The sequence below is a fragment of the Carcharodon carcharias genome, chromosome 10 (assembly GCF_017639515.1).
Source record: "Carcharodon carcharias isolate sCarCar2 chromosome 10, sCarCar2.pri, whole genome shotgun sequence".
Taxonomy (NCBI): Eukaryota; Metazoa; Chordata; class Chondrichthyes; order Lamniformes; family Lamnidae; genus Carcharodon; species Carcharodon carcharias.
Genome location: NC_054476.1, coordinates 139,104,992 through 139,132,757, shown reverse-complemented (window position 1 = coordinate 139,132,757; position 27,766 = coordinate 139,104,992). Strand labels below are relative to the sequence as shown.

General features: G+C 45.1%; 1 protein-coding gene across 2 annotated transcripts in view; it reads left to right on the top strand.

Moving 5' to 3' along the window:
• pigl (phosphatidylinositol glycan anchor biosynthesis, class L) overlaps positions 1-27,766 on the top strand; it is a 77,573-nt gene that overhangs the window by 9,943 nt on the left and 39,864 nt on the right. For both annotated transcript variants that reach the window (XM_041197148.1, XM_041197147.1), the window contains exon 3: positions 21,294-21,384. In XM_041197148.1, coding sequence (XP_041053082.1) covers positions 21,294-21,384 — 91 coding nt within the window. The remainder of the gene's footprint in view (positions 1-21,293; positions 21,385-27,766) is intronic.

Here is a 27,766-nt window from a genome sequence, read left to right as displayed (position 1 = left end):
TCACTATCCTACTCACTTCACAGTACTTCTAAGTACTGTGTCAACTGCAAATTTTGAAATAGTACACCCTTATCATCTTGGACTGATAAATGGCAAGTAACATTCACGCCACACAAGTGCCAGCGAGAGAATCTAACCATCTCTCCTTGACATTCAATGGCATTACCATCGTCCAATTTCCCACTAGAAATATCCTCAGGGTTGCCATTGACCAGAAACTGAACTGGACCAGCCATAGTAATATGTGGCTACTAGAGCAGGTTAGAGACCAAGAATTCCATAGAGAGTAACTCACCCCCTGACTCGCCAAAGGCTGCCCATCGTCTAGAAAGCACAAGTCAGGAGTGTGATGGAACATTCTCCACTTTCCTGGATGAGTACAGCTCCAACAGCACTCAAGAAGCTCAACACCGTCCAGGATAAAGCAGCCCACTTGACTGTCACTCCATCTATCCCCTTAAACATTCACTCCTTCCACCATCAAGGCACAGTGGCAGCTATGTGTAATATACATGTGTATATATCCTATGTGTACCATCTACAAGATGCCAGCAACAACTTACCAAGGCTCCTTCACCAGCACCTTCCAAATCTGCAATCTCTACTGCCTACTGGAATTCAGAAGAGTAAGATGCAACTTAATTGAAACCTTTAAGATCCTGAGGGGTCTTGACAAGGTGGTTGTGGAGCAGGCATTTCCTCTTGTGGGAGAATCTAGAACTAGGGGTCACTGTTTAAAAATAAGGGGTTGCTCATTTAAATCAGAGGTGAGGAGAAATGTTTTCTCTCCAAGGGTTGAGAGTCTTTGGAATTTTCTTCCTCAAAAGGCAATGGAAGCAGAGTCTTTGAGTATTTTTAAGGCAGAGGTGGATAGATTCTAGATTAACAAGGGGATGACAGGTTATTGGGGGTCGGCAGAATGTGGGGTTAAGGCAACAATCAGATCAGCCATGATCATATTGAATGGCAGAGCAGGCTCGAAGAGCCGAGTGGCCTACTCCTGCTCCTAATTCGTATGTCCGTACAAGGGCAGCAGATGCATGGGAACACCACCACCTGCAAATTCCCTTCACACACCATCCTGACTTGGAACAAAATCATAATTTCTTCATTGTTGCAGGCCAAAATCCTGGAACTCCTTTCCTAACAGCACTGTAGATGTACCTATACCACATGGGTTCAAAAAGGGGGCTCACTGCCACCTTCTCAAGGGCAGTTAGGAATGGACAATAAATGCTGGTCTTGCCAGCTATGCCGAACCCATGAACGAATAAAAAAAAAAAATCAGAGGGGAATACTCTTCACTGGCTAGAGTCATACCTAGCACAAATGAAGATGGTTGTGGTTGTTGGAGGTCAATCATCTCACTCCCAAGACGTCACTGCAGGAGTTCCTCAGAGTAGTGTCCTAGGCCCAACCATCTTCAGCTGCTTCATCATAAGGTTAGAAATGGAGATGTTTGCTTGTGATTGCACAGTGTTCAGTTCCCATTCGCCATTCCTCAGATATTGAAACAGTCCATGACCGCATGGAGCAAGACCTGGACAAAATTCAGGTTTGGACTGATGTTAACAAGCAACATTCGTGGCACCCAAGTGCCAGGCAATGGCCTTCTCTGACGAGAAATTATAAGAACCTCCCTTTGACATTCAACAGCATTACCATAGCTGAGCCCCTTACCATCAATATCGTGGGGTCACAATTGACCAGAAACTTAACTGGACCAGCTGCATAAATACTATAGCTACAAGAGCAGTTTGACTGGGAATTCTGTAGTGAGTTTCTTGGGCTACAGGAAGATATAGACGGGATGGTCAAATGGGCAGATAAGTGGCAGATGGAATTTAACCCTGAAAAGTGTGAGGTGGTACACTTTGGAAGGAATAATTTGACAAGGAAGTATTCAATGAATGGTATGACACTAGGAAGTTCTGAGGAACAAAGGGACCTTGGCGTGTGTGTCCGGAGATCTCTGAAGGCGGAGGGGCATGTTAGTGGGGTGGTGAAAAAGGCATATGGGACACTTACCTTTATCAATCGAGGCATAGATTACAAAGTAGGGAGGTCATGTTGGAGTTGTATAGAACCTTGCTGAGGCCACAGCTGGAGTACTGTGTGCTGTTCTGGTCGCCACATTATAGGAAGGATGTGATTGCACTGGAGGGAGTGCAGACGAGATTCACCAGGATGTTGCCTGGGATGAAACATTTAAGTTATGAAGAGAGGTTGGATAGACTTGGGTTGTTTTCACTGGAGCAGAGAAGACTGAGGGGCAACCTGATCGAGGTGTACAAGATTATGAGGGGCATGGACAAGGTGGATAGGGAGCAGCTGTTTTCCTTAGTTGAAGCGTCAGTCAGGAGGGGACATAAGTTCAAGGTGAGGGGCAGGAGGTTTAGGGGGGATGTGAGGAAAAACGTTTTTACCTAGAAGGTGGTAACCGTCTGGAATGTGCTGCCTGGGAAGGTGGTGGAAGCGGGTTGCCTCACATCCTTTAAAAAGTACCTGGATGAGCACTTGGCATGTCATAACATTCAAGGCCAAGTGCTTGGTAAATGGGATTAGGTAGGTAGGTCAGGTGTTTCTCACATGTCGGTACGACTTGATAGGCCGAAGGGCCTTTTCTGCACTGTGGTTTTCTGTGATTCTGTGAGTGGCTCACCTCCTGACTTTCTGAAGTGTTTCAATCACCTACAAAGCACAAGTTAGGAGTGTGATGATAGAATACTCCCATCATGCTGGTAACAGTGACATCCCATGAATGAATATAAAAAATTGCTGGTCTATCCAAATCCTAGTGAAAAGAATCCTGCCCGTCATGATCAGTCTACCCACCTAATGCCATTAGTTTGTCAGGCTGGTTGGTCAGTCCTCAATAATGTCCTGTTGTACAGTGGACCTGCCTGATTTGGTTGTCGGATTGGAGAAGAATCACTATTTTATCAAGGAATAACTTGAGGTCTGGTTTGGGTGTCGGATTTTGTGCTATTGGGAATAATGACTCTGCTGCTTCCCATTTCATAAACGTTCCCTATATAACCTGATCCAAAAAAATTGCAGGAAGCATATTAAATATTACCTGGAAAAAAATTAAATTCACTTAACATTAACTTAAGCATAAATAATTAAATTAATACACCAAATATTAGTCAAAAAATTAAACATACATTAGCACTTAGAACATTGACTGAAAATGGTTTAAAATTGTGTCGAAAAGAAACATTTTGAGCTGTCCTTCTGACCTTTTAAGATGATGACTTGGAGCTGCTCCTTTTAAAACTTGCTTTAATGGATAAAGTGTCTCTGGACCGAATCTGAATGGGCACTTGTTGATATGAAAGCTTCTGAAAATGTTACCAATGGGAATGGGTTCAGTCAAAACCAGGTGGGGGAAATTCATACCACTTGCAACAACAACTTTTATTTATACAGCACCTTTGGTAAAACAGCCCAAGGTGCTTCAGAGGCACAATTCCGTAAACAACTCAAACAATGAAACAACTCTTCCTCAGTGAGCAGTGGAGACTGGTCACTGAATATATTCAAGACTGAGTTAAACAGTTTTTAATTGACAGAGGAATCAAGGGTTATGGGGGGCAAGCAGGAAAATGGAGAAAGGCCATAATCAGATCAGCCATGATCTTACTGAATGGCAGAGCAGACTCGAGGGGCTGAATGGCCCACTCCTCCTATTTCTTATGCTCTTATGTAGCAGAGATGAGAAATGGACAAAGAGTTGAGCAACAAAAAGGGGCAGGAGAGGCTGAAAAGAGGGGAAAAAATAAAGTTCAAGGCTGATGCCCTGCATGCAAATGTCCTCAGTTTACAAAACTTTAGCTTGACTGAACAGGATTTCACTAAATAGTAACCCAGCAAGACAATATATGGCAAAGGTTTGACTTGCTCCATGTTTACAAAAAGTTTGCACATTCTGTAGGGGGATGGGCAGCGCATCTGAAAAATAGGACATGAGCCCATTAAGTCTGTGTTTGCCTTATCAGGCATGACAGCTGAGTGCTGTGCTGCATTGCTGTGTGAACTTCACTGACCCTGTGTTTTTTTCATCTCCGAGGCTTCAGGCCAGTAATAAGCACGTAGTGCACATAAATCAACAGTAATCTGAGCCTCCCTTCAGCACATTTCCCTTCAGCTGCACACATCAGCTGTAAATTTGGGAAATTAAAATGTTTAGAGAATATGTTCATCAGTTTCACAAGCAGCCCAAGTAATTTCATTGATGAAGGATGTATATGAATGATACAGGGTTGGAGTCATCTGTGATTGGCATGTGACCAGCCAACCAGAGCTGTTCACCCTGCCAGCGGGTGTAGTTTACTGTCATAGCTGCTCAACATCTGTGGAATCTTTATCTACAGCCATGCTAGGAGCCTTTTGCTTAGGAACATTCAGCACATCTGCATCAAACAAACAAATGTGGAAATAGTGCTCGTTAATAATTACTGAGTACATCATGACCATCTACCTAGCTGTCGTCGGTATGTGGACACAAGCCCTGAAGTACAAGGGGACCTGGCATGATTAGGGCAGGTTCCATAGGAGCTGTGCATTAAGTATCCACATCGTTTCATTTAGTAACAGTTTAATTCTATCCAATTATTCTTGATTACTCACTCACCCTTCACTCCACATGACAATATACTCCAATTACTGACTCGGCTGAAAATGCAATCGTAGAAAACACAAGGCAAGAATGTGGAAAACAAAATAAGAACAGAAATACTCAGCAGGCCAGGCAGCAGAGAGAAACAAAGCCAACACTTTCACCACCTGATCCATTTACACATTGGAGTCAAACTGATCTTAATTTTTGCTAACTGGTCTTGTGCCAGTACCAGTTGGTGTCAGTGGCGCCTCCTGAAAATTCATACCCCTTTTCCTAGGAATATGAGTAATATCGTTTAACATTGCTGAACCTCCTGACATCAATATCCTGAGGCCACCAATAACCTGAAACTTAACTGGACCAGCCACATAAATACTACAGCAACAAGAGCGGTTTGAGGCTGGGAATTCTGCAGTGAGTGGCTCACCTCCTGACTTCCCAAAGTCTTTCAACCACCTACAAAGTACGGTCAGAAGTGTGATAGAATACTCCCTGTTATGCTAGTGACAGCAACATCCCATGAACGAACCTTGCAATATTGCCTCTGTGATATCGGTGTGATTTGTGTGGATATTGGACTAGTCTAATGAATGGCGGTTGGATATTGCTAATTATTGTTTTATACAATAGCTATTTCTGACTTAATTTAACAACTTCACAAATGAAATTGTAAATTAAAAACAAGATGCTGAAAGTGCTGAGAAACAACTTGAAAGAGAAAAGGCAGATTTAAGTTTGTGGCCAGTGTCTATCTGGTCTCATCAGTCGTCATAAATTTGACTGATATTCTGAAGCCTGGCATTGCAATGGTTGCAGAATTGTTGTGATGGTCTCACTTTACAAACATGAAATTGGTGCTCTGAAGTAGATCTGCCATTTTCCCTCAGTCACTAATTTTCTAAAATGATTTGTTTCCATGTTTTAAATGATTACATTTGGGTTCATACAACAATTTGTGTTCCATTTAATTAGTTCGCGATCAGTTGTAAATAAATATTGTAATTGTTATCACCCTTTTCTCATCCTCGACCATGCTTTTGTTACCTCCATAGTGGATGTTCTAATTATTTCCTGGCCAGTCACCCCCATGTTCTACCCTTTGTACGCACACCCAAAACTCTACTGCCTATATCCTAACTCGCAACAAATTCCATTCACAAATCACCTTTGTGGCTGCTGACTCCCAGTCTGGTAATTTGGTGGCATAGTGGTAACGTCACTGGACTAGAAATCCAGAGCTCTGGCTAATGCTCTCTGGGACATGGGTCCAAAGCCTACAACCGCAGCTGATAGAATTTAAATTCAATTAATAAATCTGGAATATAAAGCTTTTGACCATGACAACTATCATCAATTGTTTTAGGGAAGGAAATCTGCTGCCCTTACCTGGTCTGGCCTACATGTGACTCCTGACCCATATCAATGTAGATGACGTTTAACTGCCCTCTGAAATGGCCCATCAAGCCACTCAGTTCAAGGGCAGTTAGGGATGGGCAACAAATGCTGGCCTTACCAATGGCGTCCACATCCAATGAAAGAATAAAAAAAAAAAAATTCTCACCCTTGTGCTCAAATCCCTCCATGGTCTTGCCCCCTTTGTATCTCTGTAATCTCCTCCAACCCAGCAACCTTCTGCAATTTCAATATTGCTCCAACTCTGGCCTCTTGTGCATCCTCCACTTTGCCAAACCATTGGCAGCTGTGCCCTCAGCCAACTAGGCCCTAAAATCTGGAATTTGCTCTCTTCTTAGAAGACACAGCCTAGCTGTCTGAGTCTATGGGCACCTGTCATCTGTCTCTGTTAAATTTTTGCCTGATTATGCTCCAGTGAAACACCTTGAGATATTTTTCTACATTAAAGATGCTGTATAAATGCAAATTGTAAATGTTCTCAATATCAACTCTCTTGCTATTGTGGTGTTGCGAAAATGTTTTTATTGTTGCTTTTGACATCTCAACTTAAGGTGAGAAACTGCTTATGGGAATGGTGAGTGTTAACCTGTGTCTTCTCATTCAATGGTGCTGTTTATAAGGCTGCACCAATACCTGTCTGTACTTCACTGAGTTTCAACTTCTCCAATATAAGGCAAGATAAATTACAAAAGATCCATTGTACTGACTGTGCAGCTTATTCTCAGCCAAGTTTGATTCTGTAACATAAGATCTACATGTGCTTCCGACAGGGAGGTCAATGAATGACTGTTGGAAGCAGGAATCGGATCAGGGCAAGCAGGTTAGAGCACTCCAGTTGGCCTAAGAAAAATCACTATTGTACCTCCTGGAAAGTGCAGATGTGAGGATGAAATCAGTTAATGTAGGATGTGGAGTAACTTGACATTCATGTTCCAAAAGGTTGGATGTATGGTTAATTTCTTTTACAATGTCGTGGCAATTGGTGGTGTCTAAAGCTTGTGTTTGTTAAACTGGTCTATAATTGTTTCCCTTCCTGCTTAAAAAAAATGTCAGCTATTTCCATTCAGATCCCCAAATATATCTAGTTGAATTTCAGAACTCACCACGTCAGGATCCTGAATCTGCCTACCTTGATGGAGCTTGTTTTCAGCCTGAAGCGCAGCACTGTGCTTGGTTGCCTGTCTGTGGATGACTGTTCAGAATCACCCTCAGAGCAATGTGATTACCTCCTCCCAATGTGACCTTTCTATTTCAGGCTGTTCAAAGAGACCATTCCCCCATCAAATCTCTGTCCGTATATCTGACGTGAGCTTTGCTCAGTTACCGTAGTAAATATATCAATCAAAAATATTGTCCCCATTTTGTAGGTCAGAGTTCAGCAGCCACAGGTTATTAAAATTAGCATAAGAAGACAGCCCTGTTCTGGGGTCGCTCCAGGTCACTGGTGGCGTTGCTATGGTGCAGCAGTTGCTAAAGATTCCGGTTTCCTGAAGCAGTATCTTTTGCTGGCGTTGTTTCAACACAGCAGTTTGGAATACTTAACCCTTTGCAAGCTGAAGATTTCTAAAATTAGGTTTGTTTATTCTGGGTCCCTGTTCTGCTCTGCTTCTGGCTCCCGCAGCGAGCACAGAGAATGCGATTAGTTTGCACAGCTTCATTACACCAAGCATTACACATGTAAGATCAGTATGGAGTGGGCTTGACCTGGACCCTTGTTATTCAGGTACTTGATCAACTGACACACATGATATGTAGGGATCTAACTAGGGTGTTCATTAATAGTGTGATGCAAAGTTTAACATGTGACAGTTGAATCTGGAATATTCTGGGAGCATTTACAGATTTTATTTAAACTTCAGTTTGCAATGTGGTTCCGGATTGTATCTGGTGGCTAAACCAGTTCTGCATCAAAGTGACTGAATTTGAAGTCTTCTCAGTACAGATGAGGGGCCGATATTTAGGACTGAGATGAGGAGAAATTACTTCACTCAAAGGGTTCTGAATCCTTGGAATTCTCTACCCCAGAGGGTTGTGAATGCTCCATCGTTGAATACATTTAAGACTGGGAGACAGATTTTTGGTCTCTCGGGGAATTAAGGGATATGGGGAGAGGGTAAATGGAGTTGAAGCCCAAGATCAATCATGATCATATTGAATGGCAGAGTAGACTTAATGGGCCATGGGTCTACTTCTGCACCTCTTGATCCACCGTATTCGCTCTGCACTGCACAGTGCCAGTACAGACAGAGCCTGTTCCCAGTTAAACTTTGAGGGGGCAATAAATGATCACCTAATCTTGTCTCCATAGTTGCAGAACAGGTGACCCGACTCCACAAATGCCGTGGTGGTCTGTGTAATTGTAGTGGATTATCATTGGTATTTACTTACAAAGACAGGTATGTACCTGGATAAATGTGTCATTGTTATTTTTCAGTTGTCCACTAAGAGGCGCACAAGAGGAGCTACAGTAACTGATTTAGCACCATCAAAATTTAAGATTTCGCAGGAAGCCATTTGAGTTATCAAGTCTGTGCCAGCCCAAACTAATCCCACTGACCCGTATTCTCCCCATAACCCTGTATCAACCCCAAACTAATCCCACTGCCCTGCTCTCTCCCTATAGTCCTGTATCAATCCCAAGTTAATGCCATTGACCCTCTCTCCCTCCATCACCCTGTATCAATCCCAAACTAAACCCACTGCACTGCTCTCTCCCTATAGCCCTGTATCAACCCTCAAACTAATCCCACTGCTCTGCTCTCTCCCTATAGTCCTGTATCAATCCCAACTAATCCCACTGCCCCGCCCTCTCCCCAAAGCGCTATGTCAATCCCAAACTATTTCCACCACCCTGCTATCTCCCCATTGCCCTATGCCTTCCTTTTTTTCAAATGTGTATCTTCTGTGTCACAGCACGGCAACCACAAAGCTCTTACGCTGAAGCGTGCAATACCTTGGGTCTCTTTGTTTTTTAGTACATTATTCCAGTGATGATTCTGTGTAATGGATGGCTATGTATCTGTGGAAAGCACCACAGACAAGACCAATACTATCTGAGCACGTGAACTTTCCATCAGGGTCACTGAATAATGAACAGGAACAGGTTTCTGGCAGGTATCCCACACAGGCCCCAACCTCACCCCTCCCCCCATCCACCCCAACAGACCAGGAAATATACTGAGCCTAACTGATATCCACCCCACCACCGCAACTGCTGCCCCATCTCAACATGAAACTGGGACCTTGAAGTAAGAAATTGCAGAATAAAGAACATAATCACAAAGCCTGACCTGCAGTGAGCAGGGCAGGCAAGGCTCTGAGGGAACAGCTGACCTTGCATGTAGTGCAATCCACAGTAAAGAACCAAATTAAATTGCTTGACTATGATTCATTTCCCTTCTTGGCCCCAGTCTTTACCCTCCCCCAGCACAAACACTGTGACCTGGAGACTTGTGTAGTCTGTGATTAATGCACTGATCCATTGCCCAGCCTGACTGAGTGACTACACAGTGTGCCTATAACAATGTGCCGAAGTCCTTTGTGAAAGCGCATACTCTGACCTTGAGCTAACCGCCAAACTCCCAGCTGTGCCATATTGATCAGGGTGGAAAGGGGGAAGGGAAGAGACAGAGGTTATGAACTTTGCAAATTGTAAACATCCTTTACTGCTGAAGTATATCCACAACTGCCTTAATGCTGCACCCTGATCTGGCAAGAGGGCTGGTGCTGGGCTGGCTGATGTGGAGCTCTGATATGCAGTGGCAAACAGGGTTAGTACCAGGACCTCATATTTGTTTAGACTAAAACTAGCTGAGTGCCAATGTGCCTCACCTCACATTGCTAATGCAAGCATGCACATTCATTAAGACTAATAGTAAGGTTCATCAAATATTTAAAACCACAGCAAAGATGTTGTTATAACTGAACAAGGGAGGTTGTTTGCATTGTGATTGTTCTACTGTTGCTGATTTCAGACTCTTGTCTGCTCATGTATCACATTATCAATTGAGTGGACTGTGGGGGAGGGCAGCACATCGGATCGGTTTGTGAAAGCTGTTTAAACTTTTTCCATTAGGATTTCACGCTTGGCTGTGAGAATAAAGTATGCCTCTGGGGTTCTCGCTCACGTAGGGATAGAGGAACAGCCATGATCATATTGAATGGCGGAGCAGGCTTGAAGGGCCGAATGGCCTATTCCTGCTCCTAGTTTCTATGTTTCTATTCTGTTTATACCACGATCTAGAGCAGGGTGTCATTTGAGGATTATTTTAAGGGAGACAGCGGAAACACATTAAGGATGCCTTGAAGAGTCAAACATCCCCAGCGATGCATGGGAGTCCCTGGATTGTGACTGACCAAAATGGAGAAGGTTCATTCAGGAAGGCACTAAATGCATCAAGGGTCTTTGTTGGCAACACGCAGAGGCAAAGTTGAGGCATTGGAGAAAGTTCATAAACCTCCAAACGACTCATTTACCTGATCCTCCAAATACTACCTGCCCCGCATGTGGCAGAGTCTATAGATCGTGCATTGGATTAATCAGCTATCGAACCAGAGTGAAAGCAAATCATCCTCAATCTGGAGGGACTGCCTAAGAAGAAAAAGAGACTTTCCACAGGCTTGCCCCACACACAACTCACTTCATACACAAATCTTTTTTTTAATTTCAATCACTTCCAATGCACTTTGTTAGATCTTAAAAGTACAGTAGTAGTTGAACACAGTAACGTGATATTAATTAGTCACAGAACCATACAACACAGGAGGAGATCTTTGCTGGCTCTTTGAAAGGATCATGCAATTCGTTCCATTCCCATGCTCTTTCCACATGGCCCCTGCAGTTTTCTCCACTTCAAAATTTTGCTCATACTTGTTTTTTGAAAGGAAAGTGAGAACTATTTGCACTTTTCACCTCATATCCGAAGGTGCTGACACTTGCTGCAATATGCTTCCACAGGTGTTTGAAATCATCTAATTCTTCACATGGAGAACATTCTTTATATATGTGTCTATATATTGAGTGTAGACAATGCAATTGACCATGGGGAGAAGCATCACAGAAAAATCTGATTCTATTCTCATCCAACATCCACCTGTGTACTTTCCGGTAGCAATGATGAGACAAGGATCAGGATGCCAGCCCATAGTCCCTCCCTAACTCTAAGGTTTTTAGGCCAATTGTCACACCCAGCTAAGACCAGCTAACATTGCCCAGACAAGGAATGGAACCTGGGACCCACTTGATCCATATGGTTCAGTACTAATGGAACCTCGGCAGGTTTGAGAGGAGCTTCATATGATCCCTTGCATTAGGTTCAAATCACTTTTGAACCTGTAACAACTACTTTTCTTTTAATGTCAAAAATCCAGCAGGTTTAGTGTAGTGAAGTACAGGGTTTTTATTTAATATCTAAAGAGAAATTTCAAAAGAGCAAGTGGAAGCATAGGTATGACATTGCAAGTATCAAATAGTACTTTTTTACATATGTAACCAGTAGCTATGTATTAATCAGAGTGTGTGGTTACTGCTTTATTCTTGAATAACTAATGATTACATGTTAATTACAATGTGCAGTGCTGGTTAACTGTACCTGAGTAACCAGAAGCTATGTGTTAATCTGGGTGTGCTGTGTACACAGATAATTGACGTTTTGTGAAATTCGTAGGTCAGTCAAATAACCACAAATACACTGCTGTATTCTTGCATAAATTGGATCATATTCTGGGTGGAGTAAGCTGGTAGCATTTTATTTTATAAATATTAATTCCAGGAAACATTGCAAACTCATAAAACTTGTAAAGGGGAGTGTGGTTTTAGAGTTTCTCCCAAAGCCTGTTACTTCCCCAAAGTTTGATATTTTTTTCAAATTACTGGAGAAGTGATTTCATGATCTGAGTTTTGAACTGTTGTGACAGGGACTAAAGGATTCTAGCATATCAGCAGACACTGGTGTTCAGACACAATATGGGGAGACAGCTGAATGGGTTAAATAATGTCTGCTCATGGCCTGACATTTCTCAGGGGCAGGGGAAGATTTCACTTCACTTTCGCAGAACAGCTTCCTTTTAATTATTTGTTTCCCTTGTGAAATTAAATAAATGAGTTCATGACAGATCAGATTATTCCTGATCAGTTAGAAGTGACGGGCTCAGCAGGCCTAATGACTTATTCCCTTTCTGTGTGTAAACTCTTAAAGGGCTTACAGACATATTCAAGATGTGCAAGTTCTGAAGCCAGATTTAGGATAGAAATGGCTCTCTTTATAATCCTCATGCAGCCTGAAGTTCCTGATAATCTGATTTATTGGTTTCATTTCTGACTGCCAAATCCTTACTGCAGGTCACCTGAGGGCATTAAACCTACAGGAAAATCTGATATTTAGTGTTCACAGTAATACGATTCCTTTAAACAGCTTTTGGTCCTTAATGGATTACATGTAGTTGCATCATTTTTGGTTGTTTGAAGTTTGATGATCCTTAAACTGTTGCCTGTAGCTATTTATCTTTGAAATCACATGACCTGTATCTGTCCAAAGTGGCTTAGACCTGCCTCATTGTTTCTTTGATCCCTGTTGCTTGCACTGTCTGCCTTCTCAGCCACTGTCAGTTACCAAATACAGCAGCATGATAATCATTAATACTAGTGACACCTCCAGCCCTTTCACCTAGATTATTCGCTTTTTCCCCGGATAATTTCCAAGCGTCCCTGAATGTGTGTGATATTGGTCACTGTCCATGAACATTTGAGATAAAAGTCACTGACCCTGATGATGTATAATACCGGCCATCGTCCCTGAGCCTGTGTAATACCGGTCACCGTCCCCGAGCCTGTGTAATACCGGTCACCGTCCCCGAGCCTGTGTAATACCGGTCACCGTCCCTGATCATGTGTAATACCCGTCACCGTCCCCGAGCTTGAGTAATACCCATCACCATCCCTGATCATGTATAATACCGGTTACCTTCCCTGAGCTTGTGTAATACCCGTCACCATCCCCGAGCCTGTGTAATACCCATCACCATCCCTGATCATGTATAATACCGGTCACCACCCTTGAGCCTGTGTAATGCCCATCACTATCTCTGATCATGTGCAATACCCGTCACCGTCCCCGAGCCTGTGCAATACCCATCACCGTCCCCGAGCCTGTGCAATACCCATCACCGTCCCCGAGCCTGTGCAATACCCGTCACCGTCCCTGAGCCTGTGTAATACCCGTCACCTTCCCTGAGCCTGTGTAATACCCATCACCATCCCTGAGCCTGTGTAATACCCGTCACCATCCCTGAGCCTGTGTAATACCGGTCACCGTCCCTGATCATGTGTAATACCGGTCTCCGTTCCTGCGCCTGTGTTATACCGGTCACCATTCCTGATCATGTATGACACTGGCCACTGTCCTGAGATTGTGTGATGTGCCATGGTCCCTAAGCATCAAAAGAATTCATCTGTGAGTGAAGGGTTACTAATTATAAAAAATAGATTTTCTCAGTAGAGTAATGATATTTAAAGATAAGATGTCTTCAGGATTATGAGTTCTAATGGAGTAAGTAATGATGGATTGTTTCCACTGATCACTTAAAAGACACACATTTGTTCCCTAGTCACCTATTCCTGTCGCCTCCCTGGCAACATCTGAGGGTGAAGCAGACCATTTGCAACCTTGATGTTGTATTTGATCCTGAGATGAGCTGACATATCTACACCATCACCAAGACTGCATAGTTTCAGCTCCATCACATCACTTCACGTCAGCTCTGCCACTGTACTTTGCAACTGAAACCCTCATCCATGCCTTTGTTATTTCCAGACTTGACTATTCCAGTGCACTCCTGGCAGGTTCCCATCTTTCACCCTACATAAACTTCAACTCATCTTGAACTCTGCTGCCAGTATCCTATCTCCTACCTTGTCCTCCTGTGTTTCTTGATCTATATAAGGCTCCTGATCTAGTAATGCCTCAATTTTTCCTTGATTTCAAATCCCTCCATTTCTATAATCTCCTCCAATCCCACAATCTTCCTACTTAGCTGCACTCCTCCAATTCTGGCCTCTTGTGCATCCCTTATTTTAATTGCTTCACTTTTTAGCAGCTTTAGCTGGCAAAGCTCTGGAATTCCCTACCTAAACCTCTCTTTCTTTCTACTCCTTTAAGATACTCCTTAAAACCTCTTTTGTTCAAGCTTTTAGTTATCTGTTCTAATATCTCCTTATGACACTAAGTGTCAAATTGTGTACAATGATTGCTCCTGTAATGGTTCACTACATTAAAGGCATTATTGTTATGATATGGCAAGTGGTAATTGCTGGGTTGACCAAATCCCAAAGGGGAACTTAGCCAAGCTATCGCAACGATTTGCAATTTGTATTTTTATTACAAGAAGGTGTGTGTACTGAAGTTAGAAGTAAAGATTCCACTACTGCTTTTGGAGATTTTAAATATATTAAATTAAAACATTTATTAATGAAAGAAAAGAAAACTTAAACACACAAGATTACAGTTACACAGTTAAATTTAGTCTTGTAACGTTTCCCAAAAGATTTCTACTTAGCTAGACTCATAAATAAACATAATTTTCCAGGCAACAGTCGCTATAGATTCTCAATCTATAAAACATTCAGCAATATTACCACAAGACACCCACCGTTGCTGTAAGGGAGGTATTTCACAAGCTTCTTTCTCCCTCTTGTTCGACAATGGAAATCAAAGGCTTGTTACAAAAGCTTTCTGGAACAACCAGCCACTTCTCTGGGGTGGCTGGAGGTTGTTTCCTTCACAAGACTGTGCTCAAGATTACATGGCCACCCACACACCTTATGCAATTTTCAATCTTTCCATAAAACATTTCTCCCACTTTCACCTTTATCCATAGCTCCTAAATGTCTTTTGAAAGTTACCTTTCCCAGAATCCAAAAATCATTCATGTTTTTATAGCCACCAGTTTAACGAAAAATAAACTTAATAACTTTTCATTATTCATTTATGATCCTTGCTGATTGTAAAAGTTCCTTTCTTCTCTTTGAAATTCAACAGCTAAAAATTCAACTCATTTATCTCCTAATGCAAATTCCTATTCATGTTTAATTTACTTTTATCCCATCTTAGCCTGTTCATCTCCACTTCAAAATGCCAGCTTTACACCTATCCCTTTGATGATTTAAACCTTGCAGTCTGACTGTCTTCAGTCTCATTAAATTAGTCACACACACATGACATACACATTGCCCCCACAAGTCTGCTTCACAGTATCCTACAGTAATATTGAAAAAAATGTATTTTCTTTGCATTATATAAGTACAAGTTGTTGTTGGTTAGACAAAAGTCTTTGCAAGGCGTGGTCAAATGGAACATTTCTTCAGAAAATCGTTCTTGAAACAAGAGTTCCTAAATGCTAGTGGTTTGAAAATGATGTATAGTAAAAGGTAAATGGAGAGTGAAAAGGAGTACATTTAGACCAGGCATGTTCAACCGTTTAGAACAAAAACAAAAATACCTGGAAAAACTCAGCAGGTCAGACAGCATTTGCGGAGAGGGATACAGTTGACGTTTTGAGTCCGTATGGCCCTTCATCAGAATGGTCTGATGAAGGGTCATATGGACTCAAAACGTCAACTGTATCCCTCTCCGCAAATGCTGTCTGACCTGCTGAGTTTTTCCAGGTATTTTTGTTTTTGTTCTAGATTTCCAGCATCCGCAGTATTTTGCTTTTATCTTTGTTCAACCGTTTAACTTGAGGGGGCCAAATATCCATTTTCTTCTCATTGAAGGGGCCAATGTGCAAATTTGAGAAAGATAAGATTTGGCACAACATTAAACGTGAATTTCAAAATTAAGCTGTGATATGAACAGAAGAAGCAATTTGCTGTGCAAAAATAAAGCAATGTCAAAGCAATAAATTGATAATTGAGGAGTGCTTAATAAAGATGACCATTAGAGTGGGAGAGGGACAGAGTCTGTTTGCCTGGCTCACTTCCAGTCTCTTGATGCTCACCCACCGTGTGAACAGGTGTGATTGTGTGTGGGGTCGAGGGTACGTGGGAACCCTGTGACTGCGAGTGAGCCAGGCACATGCACACTTCCCCAACACACGTATACTTCCGGAAACACACACACACACTCTCTCTCCTCCAAACACACACATACACACACTCCCCCAAATACACATACACACTCTCCCCCAAATACACACACACACATACATATATATAATCTCCGTCAAACGCACACACATACACTCTCCCCCAAACACACAAACACATACTCTCCCCCAGCACACACACACAACTCTCTCTCCCCCAAACACACACGTACACGCTCCTCCAAACGCGCACACTCCTCCAAGCGCGCACACTCTCACCCAAACATACACACACACACACACACACACACACACGCACGCTCCCCCAAATACAAGCCCACATACAATCTCCCCCAAACACACACACACATACACACTCCCCCAAAGACACACACACATAAACACTTCCCCCCTCCCCAACACACACACGTGCACACTCACTCTCTCTCTCTCTCTGTCCCCCAAACACACATGCCCACACTCCCCCAAACACACGCACACGTGCACACTCCCCCAAACACACGCAAACGTGCACACTCCCCCAAACACACGCAAACGTGCACACTCCCCCAAACACACACAAACGCGCACACTCCCCCAAACACGCGCACGCTCTTCCCCCAGAGGCGTGCGCGCACTCTCCCCCCCCTCCCCCGATGTGCGCGCACGCACACATGAGAACATAACAACTAGGACAGGAGTAGGCAATTCAGCCTCATGAGCCTACCCCGCCATTCAATACGATCATGGCTGATCTCATTTTGGTCTCAACTCCAAATTCCCACCCTCTCCCCATAACCTTTCAACCCATTATTAATTAAAAATCTGTCGATCTCCTCCTTAAATTTATTCAGCATCCCAGCATCCACTGCACTCTGAGATTCACCACCCTTTGAGAAAAGTAATTCCTCCTCATCCCTGATTTAAATCTACCACCCTTAGCCTACAACTATGGCCTCTCGTTCTAGAATGCCCCACAAGGGGAAACATCCGATCCACATCAACTTTGTCTATCCCCTTTAGCATCTTATATACCTCAATTAGATCTCCTCTCGTCCTTCTAAACTCCAGCGAGTGTCAGCCTAAACTGTTCAATCTCTTCTCATAAGACAAGCCCTGCATCTCTGGAATCAATCTAGTGAACCTCCTGTGAACCACCTCCAATGTAACTACATCCTTCCTCAAGTAAGGGGACTAAAACTGTGCACAGTACTCCAGGTGTGGTCTCACCAATGTCTTCTACAGTTGCAACAACACTTCCCTATTTTTATACTCTATTCCTTTAGCAATAAATGCCAAAATTCCATTTGCCTTCCTTATTACCTGCTGTACCTGCATACTAGCTTTCAGCAAATCATGCACAAAGACACCCAGATCCCTCTCCACTCAAGCATTCTGAAGTTTCTCTCCATTTAAATAATAAGTCGCCTTTTTATTCTTCTGACCAAATGGATAACCTCACACTTATCCACGTTAAACTCCATCTGCCAGATTTTGGCCCATTCACTTAACCTGTCCATATACATTTGTAAATTTCTTATTTCTTCAATGCAACTTACTTTCTCACCTATTTTGGTGTCACCTGCCAATTTAGCTTTAGTACCTTCTAATCCTGAATCCAAGTCATTAACATAGATTGTAAATAGTTGGGGCCCAAGGACCGAACCCTGTGGCACCCCACTAGTTACAACTTGCCATCCAGAAAAAGACCCATTGATCTGACTCTCTGCTTTCTGTTGGTTAGCCTATCCTCCATCCAAGCTAATATATTACCCATAACTCCGTGTGATCTTATCTTGTGTATTAATCTTTTGTGAGGCACCTTATCAAAGGCCTTCTCTAAGTCCAGATATACTACATCTGCAGGATCCCATTATCCACTTTGCTTGTCACGTCTTCAAAGGACTGTAGCAAATTAGTCAAACACGATTTTCTCTTCATAAAACCATGCTGACTCTGATGGATTGCGTTTTGACTTTCCAAATGCCCCGTTACTACTTCCTTAATAATGGATTCCAACAATTTCCCAACGACAGACATTAAACTAAATGGTCTTTAGTTCCCTACTTTCTGCCTCTCCCCCCCCCCCCATTTTGAATAAGGATGTTATATTAGCACTTTTCCAATCCACTGGAACCTTTCCAGAATCCAGGAAATTTTGGAATATTATAGCCAATGCATCCACTATTCCGCTGCCACTTCCTTTAAGACACTGGGATGTAGGCCATCAGGTCCTGGGGACTTTAATCCCAATGGTTTGCTCAGTACTTCTCTAGTGATGGTGATTGTTCTAAGTTCCTCCTTCTCTGTACCTCTGCACTACCTGTTACTATTGGGGTGGTAATAGCGTCCTCCACCATGAAAACTGAAGCAAATTATTGATTAAGCATCTCTGTCATTTCTGTGTTCCCCACTATTAACTCCCCAGTCTCATCCTCCAAGGGATCAATATTCACTTTAGCTATTCTCTTTCCTTTTATATACTTGTAGAAGCTTTTGCTATCAATTTTTGCATTTTGCGCTAGTTTTCTTGCATAATTTACTTTTGCTCTTTTTATTTTTTTTTAGTAACCCTTTGTTGATCTTTAAAAGTTTCCCAATCTTCCAGCCTGCCACTGATCTTTGCAATTTGGTATGCCTTAGTTTTTGCCTTTATGCTATCTTTAACTTCCTTGCTTAGCCATGGATGTTTTTTCCCCCTCTTACCATCTTTCTTCCTCTTTGGAATATATTTTACTTGGGCGGAATTAAATATCTCCTTAAATATCTGCCACTGTTCATCAACTGTCCTACCTTGTAGTCTTCCTGCCCAGTCCACTCGGGCCAAATCTGCCTTCATGCCTATGTTGTTAACTTTGTTTAACTCCAGGACACTAGTGTGGGACTCAAGTTTCTCGCTCACAAACTAAACTTGAAATTCTATCATGCTATGATCACTCTTCCCTAGAGGATCCTTTACTATGAAATCATTAATTAATCCTATCTCATTACACAAAATCAAATCCAGAATATCCTGCTCCACAGCATATTGTGATTGGTTCCACAACATATTGCTCCAAGAAACAATCTCTGATATACTCTATGAACTCTCCCTCAAGGCTACCCTTGCCAATTTGATTAGTCCAGTCAATATGCAATTGAAATCGCCCATGATTATCGCCATGCCTTTCTTACATGCTCCCAATATTTCCTGGTTTATACTGTGCCCTACTGCTGAACTACTGTTTGGGGACCTATAGATTACTCCCATCAGGGACTTCTTTCCCATGCTATTCCTTATTTCTACCCAGAGGTAGAAATAACTCTACGTTTTGCTCTCCAGTGCCTATATCATTCCCCACTATAGCACTGATCTCTTCCTTTACTAACAAAGCTACACCACCTCCTTCTCCTCCCTGCCTATCCTTCTGAAACACTGAGTACCCTTGGATATTCAACTCCCATACCTGTTCTCCCTGTAACCACGTCTCAGTAATCGCCACCAGATCATTCCTATTTATCTCTATTTGCACTGTTAACGCATTAGTTTTATTCTAAATGTTATGCGCATTGAGATACAAAGCCTTTAAGTTTGCCCTATTGTCAATTTTCCTTACTCTTGTATGATTCTTTAGTGCAATATGGCATTCACACACTCTGTCCCTTCCTTTCACTTTTTGGTAACAATCAGCCTTGTCACTAACCTGCACTTTTACCCTCTCCTTAAACTTTTGATTTTTTATATTTTCATGCAACTGAACCCCCCCACTATTTAGTTTAAAGCCCTAACTACAACCCGAATTATGCAATTGGCCAGGACACTGGTCTCAGCAGGATTCAAGTGGAGCCCATCCAAACAGAATAGCTCCTTCTTTCCCCAGTACTGGTGCCAATGTCACATGAATTCAAACCCATTTCTCCCACACAATCTTTGAGCCACGCATTTACCTCTTTAATCTTATTGACCGTGTGCCAATTCGCTCGTGGCTCAGGTAGTAATCCAGAGATTATTACCTTTTTTGGTTCTCACCTTCTCCCACAAACACACACTCACCCTCTCTCATACACACACTCTCACCCACTCAACCGCCACACACTCACCCTCTCTCGTGCACACACACTCACCCTCTCTCGTGCACACACACTCACCCTCTCTCGTGCACACACACTCACCCTCTCTCGTGCACACTCACCCACCCTCTCTCGTGCACACTCACCCACCCTCTCTCGTGCACACTCACCCACCCTCTCTCGTGCACACTCACCCACCCTCTCTCGTGCACACTCACCCACCCTCTCTCGTGCACACTCACCCACCCTCTCTCGTGCACACTCACCCACCCTCTCTCGTGCACACTCACCCACCCTCTCTCGTGCACACTCACCCACCCTCTCTCGTGCACACTCACCCACCCTCTCTCGTGCACACTCACCCACCCTCTCTCGTGCACACTCACCCACCCTCTCTCGTGCACACTCACCCACCCTCTCTCGTGCACACTCACCCACCCTCTCTCGTGCACACTCACCCACCCTCTCTCGTGCACACTCACCCACCCTCTCTCGTGCACACTCACACTCTCAGCCTCCCCCGCCCGCCCGCGCTCAGCCCCTCACACTCAACATTCACTGAAACACTGTCTCTCTTTCCCACACTTCTGGGCAGCAGTCTTTCATCCACACCACGTACCACCTCACGCCTGCCGCACCCCCACCTCCACCATCGCATTGAGCCCCTTCCAGCTCAGCAGCGAGTCTTTCCCTCCCCCACCTGGCGCGAAGCAAGTCTCTCCCTGCCCCACCCAGCACACAGCAGCCTCCCTCTCTCTGTCCCCAATACCTCTGTTTCAGAGATCGCTCACTTCCACCTGTGTTGCTGTTCTTCCAATCAAAGACTGCTTTTCTCTCACCTTTGCTGCTGATAGACTCACTCAAACAGCAAATGCAGGAGAAGAACCGCCTGTGATTGGAGGAGTAGTTTCTTTAAGAATCTCCCATTGCATTTACAGGCATTTAGGAAGCTACCTCTGTGCGCAACATTGGGGAGCTTTGTGGGCCGGATGTTGGACAAGCTTGATTTGGATAAATGCCGTGTGGGGGGGACGCATTAGCATGAAGTTGATGCAATGAACAAGCTCTGTGATTTACCATTCCATCATTGTTTGAATTATTCTATTTCCTTATTTATTTTCTCTAGTGATCTTCCGGACAATCCCGGAATACAATGGGACCCAGCGTTCATCGCGATGCTTATCCTCAGGCACGTACAGATACATCACATCAGCCTAGTGAGTCCAAATACTGCCTTGCATCTTTACGTCACTTTGCTTCAATTGATCAGTGTGCAGATTTGGCCCAAGGAAGAATGCTGAAAGAATATTTTTATACCTATGCAAATGCTTCTTGATCTTTCACCTTGGGTTTCTTATTTTTGAACTCACTTCTGCTGAGGCTATTTGATGTTGTGCATCAAATCATAGAATGGGTACAGCATTTGGCCCAGAGTGTCTGTGCCGGCTCTCTGCAAGAGCAGTTCACCTAATGCCACTCCCACACCTTTGCCCCATAGCCCTGCAATTTTTTTCTCTTCAGATAATTACCCAATTCTCTTTTGAAAGCCATGATTGAATCTGCCACCACCACAATCTCAGGCGTGCATTCCAGATCCTAACTACTCACTGCATAAAAAATCTGACTCACTTCTCCTGAGATAAATTCCCTTTTCCCCCCCACAAGAACGTCTGTCCCCCCCACAAGAACGTCTGTCCCCCCCACAAGAACGTCTGTCCCCCACACAAGAACGTCTGTCCCCCTCTCTCTGGGCAGAATTTTTTGTGCCCGTGACTTTGGATGTGTTTGGTGCTGTGAGCAGACAATATGGCAAGAAGGCCAAAAATCAGTTTCACAACGTTGTGAAACCAGTTTGCAATCGTCCGTTCTGCCCATCATTTGCAGCCGTTGGATGTCAGGAATTTCATTGTAATACATCTGCATATCATTATAAACCCAGTTCACCGGAATCATCCCCCCCCACACTGGATCACCCAAGCACATCAACGTGTTTGCGCACTGTCGTGTTTCACAACACCATTGAAAAGGCGAGCACCTGGCGAGCTGCACTTCAGGGGAACTCAGAGGTGAGTGCACCGTAGTATTGCGCGGCGCGGGGGCAAGGGCCGCCCTGCTGTTGAAGGTAGTTAACAAGCATGTTCGGGGTGGGAGGGAGGGAAATGTCCAAACACTCGGAAAACTTTGTATAAAGTGATCATTCCTCCACAACCGAGACAGTTCAGGCGCAGCCACATTGACATGTTTGGAGTCAGGCCTCTAGCTTAACTGCCCACTCAAACAACGCAGAGGCATGGAAAGTGCCACCAAGTGCTGCAGAGCTTTTCACCCCTCGGGCACAGACTGCAAAACAATGAGCATTTTAGTGGACTGTGGAACAATTGGATAACTGTGCACGTTGTATAAACTCCTTGCTAAAGCTGGCCATGGAGCAGTCACTGATAGACCAGTCTCCCCATGGTTCAAGTTAACAGTGCAGCCTTGCATTGTGGGTTAGAAGAATGCCTGCACCTAAGCTGAGAGCACAACATGCAGCTCAATGGGCAAAGCTGCTGCCAATTGGTCAGGTGGTACAGGACAGAGTTGAGTGGGGTCTCGGGCAGCCATGCAGCGCACTAAACTCTGGCCATCCAAGTGGTGGCCAGCACTCTCTGGGATGCATTAAGGGGCCTTCAGACTTAACCAAGAGAGGTTCTTAGTACACCCATGCTAAGCCACATCCTGCAGGAGAAGTACATCAGGAGCATGGAGCCAGGTGAACTAGCTGTCTGTCTCATGGCGTACAGAGAGCAGAGACGAAGGAGAAGAGATCGATGGAAGCGCCAAACAGGGCAGAGAGAGGGAGCGGCACCCTCAGAAAGAAGGGGCGGCTGGGGCTCCTGCACACGCTGCTGAAAAGCCACAGCAAGCCGTCGCTGGTTGGCGCCTAGATAGACCCAGGGTCTATAGACGCCACCTAGGACTCTTGCAGATGACTGAGAACCAGTGTTGCTGAAGTCCTCGCATGTCCAGAGAAATGGTCAGTCACATCTGTCACCTGCTGCAGGATTTGGTGCCATGGGGACATGGAAGGCATCCACTGCCAGTGGCTGTGAAAGTGACTGCGGCGCTCAATTGTTATGCCAGTGGCTCCTTTCAGGGCTCCACAGGTAACCTCTGTGGGATTTCACAAACCTCCACCCATAAATACATCCATGAGGTCACAGACGCCATCCTTGCGAGGGCACACAACTTTGTGCATTTCGCCCGGGACCAAAAGAGCCAGGATGCAAGAGCACTGGGATTTGCTGGATCTCAAGTTTCCCACAGGTCCAGGATGCCATCAACTGCACTCATGTGGCGCTCAGATCTCCATGGCAACAAACGGTCAACTATGTCAACCGCAAGGGCTTCCACTCGCTGAATGTGCAGCTGGTGTGCGACCACCACAAACACATCCTGAAGGTCTCTGCTTGATTTCCAAGGCGTGTCTGCGACTCTTACATTCTCAGTAGGTCTCAGATCCATGACAGCTTCCAGGCTCCACAGAGACTGCAGGGATGGTTCCTAGAGGACAAGAGCTACCCGCAGACGGTGTCGGTGATGACACCTGTGCGGCGGCCTCAGACTGCAGCAGAGTGAAGGTACAATGAGGCTCATGCTGCAACTTGCACCTTGGTGAAGCAGACCATCAAGATGTTGAAAATGAGGTTCCAGCGCCTGGACCGGTCTGGTGAAGCCCTGCAATATAGTCTACAGAGGGTGTCACACTTTGTCATCACCTGCAGCGCCCTTTACAACCTGGCACTGCAATGGGGAGTGAAGCTGGCTGAGGAGGAGGTGGAGGAGCTGGACTTCTCCTCAAATGAGGAAGTGTTGAAGGGGATGAGAGTGAAGAGGTCCTTGAAGGCAAGGATGACAGATATGAGGCCATTGCACTGGCAAGACAAGGCACCTGCACTCGGGAGGCCCTCATAGCTGCTAGATTTGTGGAGGATGATGACGACATGCAGTGAAGAGACACCATAGATCCTCACATTGCATCTGTGAACACTTGACTCCAGTCTGGCTAATGGCAGTGCACCTTCCCTCTGTGACAAGGCTCCTGTCATGGAGACGCAACAGAGGCCTTAATAGTCGCTCAGGAGGATGCTGAAGACATGCAGTGAGGACACTCCATAGATCTTCACATAACCTCTGTGAATGTCTGACTCCTGTCTGGCTGAGGGCTCACTGGGGTCACAGGAAGAGGGGATTCAGTTGGGCAGGACACTCTAGGAGTCACCTGAGTGGATGGCCCTAGGGTGTGCACCTGCTGATCCTCCTCCCTATGGGTGCTCAAGGGCGCGTGGCTGACGCCTTGAGGAGAAGGGGAAGCTGGAGCGAGATCGAGCTGCCCCGCACCCTTCTCGCGTTGATACTACTGGAGGCCAACTATGGCATCAGCGATGGAGTTCAGCCCATGCAGCAGTGCAGGATCGATGTCCTGGACCAAGGTCTCCATGGCGGCTGCTATCCTACCTCGGTGTATTGGCATGCTGGCACTATCACCTCAGACTTGAAGGCGGACGGACTCCTCCATCATGCTTTTGTCACGACTCACTGGGGATAGTGCGCTGTAATATCAAGCCCCATTGTTCCCCGAGCCTCGACAAATGTGAAAAGTGTGACCATACTACCAGATCGCCCCAATTCTACCTAACTGTTTCACTTAGGTTAACAGAATGTGAGCACCAGGTTTGTAAACTTGCTAAGTAAATAGCTGTTTATTGAACAAAATGTCATTAACCAGTGGCAAAGGAAAGAACTGCTATCTTCTAACACTATAACTTGAACTCTACCCCCTTCTTAAATCCCTATACAAACACACACATAAGACACACAACTCATGGATCTTAAGGGTGAGATAAAACCGTTCAATAGCACCAATTCCAGAATACAGGATTCGATGGGTTGATTTTGATCGAAGTCTTCCAAATTCCTTTCAGTTCTTGTTGATGACACAAGGTGGTCTTCCAGCATTCTCAGTATTTAGTTCACTGGTTCAACACTTGCCTTTCAATGTCTCTAACAGTGATTTTCCGCTTTGCCCCTTGACAGGGCTTTTCAGAGAGAAAGCAGGTTATAGAGATCCGAGGAGAAAAGCCAGCTAGCTGTTATTGTGGAATTACTGGAATCCTCCACACACAAGAGAAAGAGGTTTTACATGTTATTACTTTCAGGCTAGGAGCTATTCAGCTGCACTGCCCTCAAACAAAACCTGGTCACCTGGTCAGAAGCCAATTAAAATGCTGTTGTCGGGCAGCTCCCTCCATCCAGGACCCCTTTCCAGCACCATCCTGTCTTTCATGGCACACTGCTCCAGGACTGCAACATTATATATTTCTCATCCTATTCCAGTGGACATGTCTTTCGACTGGAAGCCACTATAATTCTAATCCACAGTCCAACAGAAATAAAAAGATATGTTCCTTACACTTTGCAACCTGAGGAGTGCAGTGGACATCCCTTCCTGATGTTCCCGAGCTTGCCTTTGCAGCTCCAGAAACTGAAGTATGACCGAGTCCAGAGTCATTTGACTCAGACTCAGCAGATTTCTGGCCTCCAGCAGTCTTCTGAGTGCCAGAAACCTGGGAAGTCCCTGCTGCCATCTGCTGTGGACCAGAAAGTGCGATGTGCTCAACAGATTGTGATCTCAAGGCTACTCTAGAACTAGGTCCCAACGAGGGGTGTGTCTCTGCACAGATGGAGGGTATTGGTGAGTGCTGTGATGGATCTTCAATGGGGTGCCTTCAGTTTCTTCTTTCGACGTGTCTTCAGGACTTGATTTGGAGGCCCTGGGCCATGGACACCCTCGGTTGTATCCCAGATATGCATGCGAAAGCAAGGAGAGATAATTAGTGCATGGCAGGGGACTGCGGAACAAAGGAGCTGACTCACAGCATGGTTGTCTGATGGATGTTGCACTGCTGGATCCTCACTTGGTAGAGCACCGCTCACCAGCACCGGAACGGGTCAGATCTTCGCCGGCCAGCTGGATGACCCTGTTTTTCAAAGTCTGTGAGGACCTTGATTTCAGGCATTCCACCACCAGTCTGCGACCTCTCCCTCTTGTTGTGTGCCAGCTTGCCCTGCATGAATAGAGATGGGCGTCCTGCTTACATTCTCTCCGCCAGGCCAGATGATAAATATGCCTGGTATATGTGGGTAGTGGGTGGTCCCATGGATGGGATGAGGACAATGAAGGTGTGTGCAAGAGAGTGATTGGTGATGTCCCTTGAACCGGCAGTGAGTGAGATCCCTGTGGATGTGTGATGGGTTTGTGAGTGACAAGAAGAGTGACCTACCCTGGCGGAACAGAGGAGGTCATTCGCCCTCTTTCAGCGCTGGGTGGCTGTCCTCTTTTGCAAGGCATTGGCACTGACCAACGCTGCCACCGCCTCCCATGCTGAATTGGTGATGTTGCTGCCTTTCCTATGGCCAGAGTGGGGGTAAAAGGACATCACTGCAGGCCTTTACGGTGTCCAAAAGACTCAAAGGACATGTCACTAAACCAGGGGGCTGCAGTCTCCTAGCCTTTTGGGGCCATGTCTTCTTTGCAGCAGTCCTGGGTTGGAAGCACTAGAGCTGTGCACTGCATTTTAAATATGGCGCCTGGCATGATGAAGCAGCGAGCTGATGGCATGGCTGGCAAATCAGAGGCCACCCGCAATCAAAACAGTGTGTTTCATGGGAATGTATGATTAATGGGGCGGGACTGAGGCGATACGGCATGAAAAGCTGCCACTGTGGCTGGTGGGTAAAACATTCTTTTTCCCTTACTGCACTTAGTGCAAACCTGGGCTGATCCCCACCCTCTGTCCCTGACTGTCTCTCTGTTTGTCTTGACTACCTCAATCTCTGAACCTCTACCTTTGCCCCTCCCTCTCTGCCTCTCCCTCTCCATCTCTGCCTCTGCCTAGGGATGGTGATGAAACAGTCTGGGACATTGGGTTCCGTATGATTCAGTAAATATGACTAAACCAGGCTGTTGTTTGACTAGTCTGTAGGTCAGCTCTCCCATTTTAGCACAAGTCCCCAGATGTTACGAAGAAAGACTTTGTAGAGTATACTGGGCAGGGAGTGCCTCTGTCGTGTCTGGTGCCTCTCCCACTCTCCCCCTCTCTGCCTGGCTCTCCCCTCTCTGCCTGGCTCTCCCTCTCTTGGCCACTCTTCCGTGCTCTGCTTCTCTCCTTATCTATACCACTCTCTGTCTGCCTCTCCCTCTCTGTCTGCCTCGCCCCCTCTCTCCACCTCTCCCTCTCTCCACCTCTCCCTCTGCCTCTCCGTATCTCTTTCCCTGTGTCTCTCCCTGTCTTTCTTTCCCTCTATTTCCCCTTTTCCCCCTCTGTCTCTTACCTCCCTCTCTGTCCCCCTCCCTCCCTCTGCAGCTCTCTCTCACTCCCCTCTCTCTCTTTCTCTCCTCCCTCTGCAGGTCTCTTCCTCTCCCTCTCTTCTCTCTTCTCCCTCTCCCACTTCCTCTTCTCCCTCTTCACTCCCTCTGCAGCTCCCTCCACCTATCTTTTTTTATATTCACCCATGGGATATGGGAGTCATTGGCTAGGCCAGCCCTAATGGCCCTTT